This window comes from Apium graveolens, chromosome 5 (genome assembly GCF_009905375.1).
Source record: "Apium graveolens cultivar Ventura chromosome 5, ASM990537v1, whole genome shotgun sequence".
Classification (NCBI taxonomy): domain Eukaryota; kingdom Viridiplantae; phylum Streptophyta; class Magnoliopsida; order Apiales; family Apiaceae; genus Apium; species Apium graveolens.
In genome coordinates, this window is record NC_133651.1 from 9,656,047 (window position 1) to 9,662,119 (window position 6,073).

Below are 6,073 nucleotides of genomic sequence, written 5' to 3' on the forward strand. Positions count from 1 at the left end.
TGGTTTCAGTAAAATCAAGACCAACATGAACACAATATAATTTAGACAATTCAACAATCATTTGCAGGCTTTCACAATTTAAAGGAACGAATCATATATAAACCCGACCACTGTTTAGATATTTTTGTAAAGCATAAACTATCATTTCCTCTGACATATCTCTGTATGCAAACTCTATATATGTAAGGAGAATCAAAAATAGTGCTCAATAGTAGAGATGTTAGTCAACATTAGAAGTGACATCTCCACCCATGTTCAATGTTGATAATTTGCAAAAGACAGCAAGCACTTTTTCTAGAACTTTAGAATAAATAAACCGAAGCTTGTAATAAATTCAAAATTCTTCCAACCACTTTTTTAGTGACTATTTACAATCTTAGTATTATAAAACAGAATGAACAATTTTGACAGAGAAAACAAGCTATTAATTTTATCTTTAATCGGTACTTCGCCTGTAATCAAAAATATTTTTCTTTCAGTAAATTCACGTGTTTGGCTAATTTACTTCATCTTTTTCTTTCTACATGATCTCTGTAGATTTAAGTAAGAAAAATATAATTCAGTATTCACAATCGATTAGAAGTGGATTTAAAAAAGTTAATATAATTATATTTTGACAGGTGATAATAACCGTTAATGACTTAAATTTTTAGAAAGGGTATTTTTCAAAAAAAAAGGTAAAACTGGACAATTTTTAAGTACTAAAATGAATGAGATTTTACCAGGTCTAGCCTTCTTTTCCCATGATTCCTTTGTTACTTGTTCATAAAATTCTTTTGCTTCTTCTGCGGCATTTTCAGCCTCTTCAGCTTCTTTTTCTTTTTCTTCAGCCTCTGCAATAGCAGCTTCGGCCTTCTTAACTGCTGCTACTGCAGCAGCAGCATCCTCAGGACTCATCTGCGCTAGCATCATCAGCTCAGCATCAACTTCAGGCCATGGGCTATTTGAGTACTCCATTCGGTGCTGCACCAGAAAATATAGTAGCAAAATATTTTATTGCATGGTTTACCCCTGAGTGAAAACTTATAAGAAGTACTTTCAAATCAAGGGCGGATATTCATGTAGGGGACATGTGCCCCCAAGAACCCAAAATTAGCATTTTCTAATAAAAAATTTAGATGTAATTATGTATATTTTCTAAAGTTTCCCACTCAAAAAGTTTAAGTGCCCTATAATGCTAATAAATCTTTCATAATTTGAGTTATATTTAATTTTAATTTATTTATAGTTATATGATCATAATTAGAGATTAAATTATTGGAATACTAATTTTTAGCACTTCAATATTAAAAAACTTGAAAAATCTAGTGAAAATGACAAAAAAAAATTGAATTTGGACTAGTTTCAAATATAAAGAATATGACACAGCTTCCTGCCAAGATGGTGTAAGCAGAACGAGAATACTTATAACATAAAGAATGTATGCAAGTCAAATCTAAAACCGCATTTCAACGCAAGGAAAACAACATAGATTGTATTGAGAAATGATTAATCAGTAAGTACTAGATAAGTTTCCTAAAACGCAAGAAACTAAATCCTTATATTTTGCTATTTTCGGAGGCCTGTGATTGAAATCAACAAGAAACAAATGAGCACTTGACCTAAGACGTTAATATGCTTGTCCATATCAGCAAATAAGCAATGCAAGCTTATAATTACAGGAATAACATCTCAAAGTAGAAACTTCACTATGAATTAAATAAGAAACAAAAAGAAAATATTTGACCTATGAACTCAATATACTTGTTGATTTTAGCAATACTCTAAGGTATATCTAATTTATTTATTAACCCTCTATGTGAATCAAACAGTCTTACAAAATAAAGGCATAGCAACCAGGTTGCAGAAAAGACAATAAATTAAAAAATTCTTCTTTATTTTCTCCTCTGAAGAGGAAAATGTTAATTACCTTGATGAGTTTTCCATCAACTGCAACAGTTCTCATGTTTCCCAAAGAAAACGTTTCCAAATTCAGAGGTGGCAATGGCTTTTGCAAATAAAATCTTATAGGGTCGTTAGAATATTAACACTTCATTCTACATATATTGTTAGAATGATTTGACATGATTCTTTGCAATATTTATCAACACTTCATTAGATATTAACATGAAAAAGATTGATCTCGGAAATATATGAATATATCCGCTGAACTTAAGAGACCCTAGCTCATAAAGTTTCATTACTATCAATATTATTCCGAAACATCAACAAGTTGTGAAGTATAACCTAAATACTGTTTGAAAACAACCTGTATTTTGGTAGAAATAGATTGCTGCTTGACATTCCTTAGATCTTCTAGTTCGCAGTCATCAAACCTGCATTTCCAATATTAATATTCAGTATACATACAGAGTAAAAAATTACGCTAAAATTAGATGTGTTGGCTTGCAATTAAGGTGCTATTAATAGTTATTTTAGCATCAATGAGTATCATACATAGTTATCAGCACCACTAATTCAGCAGTGGTGCAACCAGATATTGGCACTTGAACAATCGGTAATTAAATAAATATGTTTCCTAACTTAACACACATACTAGATTTTACTAATTATTATCAAGTTCTAATTTAGATGCAGCCGAAAAAGATACAAGTCCACAGCCGTGTACAGACCTAGTTCATGTTAACTGTTAAAGTGTGAGAATTGAGGATATATATAATACGACAACCTTGTTAGTTTTTCAGTTTCCCACTTGTAATGCTTCATTAGATGAGGACAGTGGCTCAAATTCATCAGTTTTACCTTCATCACAGCTCTCACAGATAAGAGCCGCAGACTTATCACCCTGTCTGCTGGTCATCTTGATATTCTTTTGAACAGTCTTGCAGCTGTCTCGACTTGCCATTCATTGCTAATAGCATATTTCTCCATTTGTCCTGACAACTATATTCAAAAGTATTGTGGAGAAAAAGAAACATAATAATGGAACCACGGAAGGCTCGCATATATTCTTGCTGACAGTATTTATACTAGTATGTGCATAATTAGCTGATTCTTATTACTGTTCAATCTGAGAGTAAGGTATTTTTCAGCAATGAAAGAAGTTGTGTGCAAAGTTCATCATACCTTGAGGTCCACATTAGAACGTGCACCCAAGATACTTCCCAACTGGTGGTCTTTGAGAATATCGGCCTATTTTCCCAGCACCGTGCTTAGTATTCCGTCTTTTAAAGCATCCTCCTCTTTGGCAATCCACTTGAGATTACAAAGACCTGTTTTCTAGTATTATCTGTATGAAAGAGAAACAGTTAAAATCATGCTCGTCAGCACATTTGCATATGGAAAGAAGATAGTTAAAATTTTACTCAAACAAATTTAGCACAAACTACACTATATTCCACTTTTAATGTTTAAAGCAATCCCTTTAACCCCAACTGTTAAAAATAAATAATATATTTTTTATTATTAAAATAATAGAGTTGTGTGGGAGTCTCTAGAATAATCTTGGTACATGTATTAATATTTTTCTATGTTCAAAGTATTGGTGTAGGTACATGTAATCTCTAGATACATGTATCTAGGTCAAGTGATGTATATTGGAGTCTAAGAGTTATCTAGATCTTTCTATGGAGTCCTATATAAAGCCTTGTACCAAGTCATTTGTAATCAAGTAATTTTTCAAGTAATACATTTCTTCTCCTAAATTGTCTTGTGTGAGTTTGAGTGAGATCCTTTCTTCCAACAAAGTGGTATTAAGAGCCAAAGGTTCTACTTCTACTTATCTTCAAAGAAGGCTTGTGTGGTGTAAAGAAGAAGGAGATCATGGCAAATGGAATATTTCAATGGCAAATGCCAAAGTTTACCAAAGATAATTATGAGAATTGGTACATTCGTATGTAGGCGATCCTTGGAGCAAATGATGTGTGGGAAATTGTGGAGAAAGGATTGGAGGTGCCCGAAAATGAAGCAAATTTCCATCAAGTTCAAAAAGATCAATTTCAAGCCCAAAGAAAGAAGGATCAAAAGGCGATCATGATCATTCATCAATTTTTGGAAGATTCTATGTTACAAAAAGTGGCTTCCGCAACAACGTCAAAGAAAGTTTGGGATACTCTCAAATCTTCTTTTAGTGGCGATGCTAAGATAAAGAGAGTTCGGCTACAAACACTTCGTGGCGAGTTTGAGGCTTTGCGAATGAAGGCATCTGAATCAATCTCGGATTATTTTTCAAAGGTCTTGACCGTTGTCAATCAAATGAAAAGCAATGGAGAAGAGGTAAGTGATGTTCGTGTTATTGAAAAAGTTCTTCGTTCACTTGACTCTAAATTTGATTACAAAGTTGTGGCAATTGAGGAGGCTAAAGATATAGATGAAATGACTATTGATGATCTTATGGGATCATTACAAGCCCATGAAGAAAAAATGTTAAAGAAGGAGCCAATTGAACAAGCCTTACAATCAAAGTTATCTTTTAGAGATAATATTGGAAGGTATATGAGGAGCCAAAGAGGTCTTGGACAAGGACATGGAAGAGGATTTCTATATGGACAAGGAAGAGGTCGTGGCCAACAAAGGGAGGAAAGTCAAAAGTATGAAAGATTGTACGAGATAAGAAATTCAAGTGGCCGTGAAAGAGGAAGAGTTACAACAAGGTATGGCAAGTCAAATGTTAAATGCTATAATTGTCAAAATTTTGGTCACTATGCTTCCGAGTGTCACACTTCAAAAAATCAAATGGAGGAGAAAGCTAATTTTGTTGAAGATAAAGGCAATGTTGATGAGTCTGAGTCATTGAAATGGCCTGGCTTTGTCAACCTTGCTGACAACCCTGCTGCCGCACAAGGCTTGGAAAAGTTTTAGGCGAGACAAATATCTGTTTGTTGATCGGAAGAATGGTAAAGAAAATTGGAGCCCGCATGAAAGGGATTGACTTGAGTACTAGGAATATGGTTGATTTTACACATTAGTTGTACTTTGTTTAGAATGATAGACATATTTGATATTATTTGTACACATTGAGAATTTGTTGATCTTGAATTCAATTGGGTAATAATATATATGTATTGGTTGAGTTTTGAGAATTAAGCTTTTTCACTATTGTGGTTAATACATTGTCTAATATTCGATGTTAATAAAGGGATATTAGCGCATGTAAACAAGGTAATAACATCGATTCAAAAATAAACACTTGATATCTATTTATCATATTAACATCAGTTATTTAGAAAATAATCGATGTCTATTGTTCAAATTGACATCGGTTATTTAGAAAATAATCGATGTCTATTGTTCAAATTAACATCGGTTCTTTAAAAACAACTGATGTCTAATAGGTTTGAGACATCGGTTTTTTATTTTTAATCGATGTTAATTCGTAAATATTGCTTGTGTGCTATAGTTTTAAATAGGCCTAATCGTTCTAATATTGCATTTCTGAACTTGACATAACTCAATTAGATAACAAGAATGTGAATTAGACATCAGAAATTTTCCAGAAACGTTGTGTAAGATTACTTAGACATCGGTTTTTAACCGATGTCTATGAGAAAATATCTTTAACATCAGTCGCGAAGACATCATACATTTTTTACATAGACATCGGTTTTTAACCGATGTCTACGGTGTTTTTTCTAGTAGTGTTGTCAAGTTCACCTCACATACATTTCACCGTTGCAAATTACAAGATTAATGATAGATTCGGAACAAATTTAAATCATGTCATTAAAAATAGTTATTTTAATACAAAAATGGCGTACGAACTGCAAGTATCATTAATTTTCTACTAAAATGTCCTAGGAACCATATGTGTAGACTCGAAAGCATGTTCAAACTCCGAGTCTTGTTACTGGTGAAATAAATTAATATTAGGCATCCTGATCATTTACTGCACGGATAACTGGTTTCAGTAAAATCAAGACCAACATGAACACAATATAATTTAGACAATTCAACAATCATTTGCAGGCTTTCACAATTTAAAGGAACGAATCATATATAAACCCGACCACTGTTTAGATATTTTTGTAAAGCATAAACTATCATTTCCTCTGACATATCTCTGTATGCAAACTCTATATATGTAAGGAGAATCAAAAATAGTGCTCAATAGTAGAGATGTTAGTCAACATTAGAA

At 32.7% G+C, this 6,073-nt stretch overlaps 1 protein-coding gene across 1 annotated transcript; it reads left to right on the forward strand.

The window, feature by feature from the left end:
• The first annotated feature begins 3,034 nt into the window (after positions 1-3,034).
• On the forward strand, positions 3,035-4,800 carry LOC141659775 (uncharacterized). Its single transcript, XM_074466703.1, has 2 exons — positions 3,035-3,187; positions 3,841-4,800. Exons 1-2 carry the CDS (start codon positions 3,035-3,037, stop codon positions 4,798-4,800), a joined length of 1,113 nt encoding a protein of 370 aa, XP_074322804.1.
• Positions 4,801-6,073: the final 1,273 nt, after the last annotated feature.

Bases quoted from the DNA above. Each gene is read 5' to 3' on its own strand.
- LOC141659775 (XM_074466703.1), top strand. From the start codon at position 3,035: ATGAAAGAAGTTGTGTGCAAAGTTCATCATACCTTGAGGTCCACATTA. The intron at 3,188-3,840 runs GCAATCCACTTG...ATTCGTATGTAG, and splicing joins TTAAAGCATCCTCCTCTTTG to GCGATCCTTGGAGCAAATGA.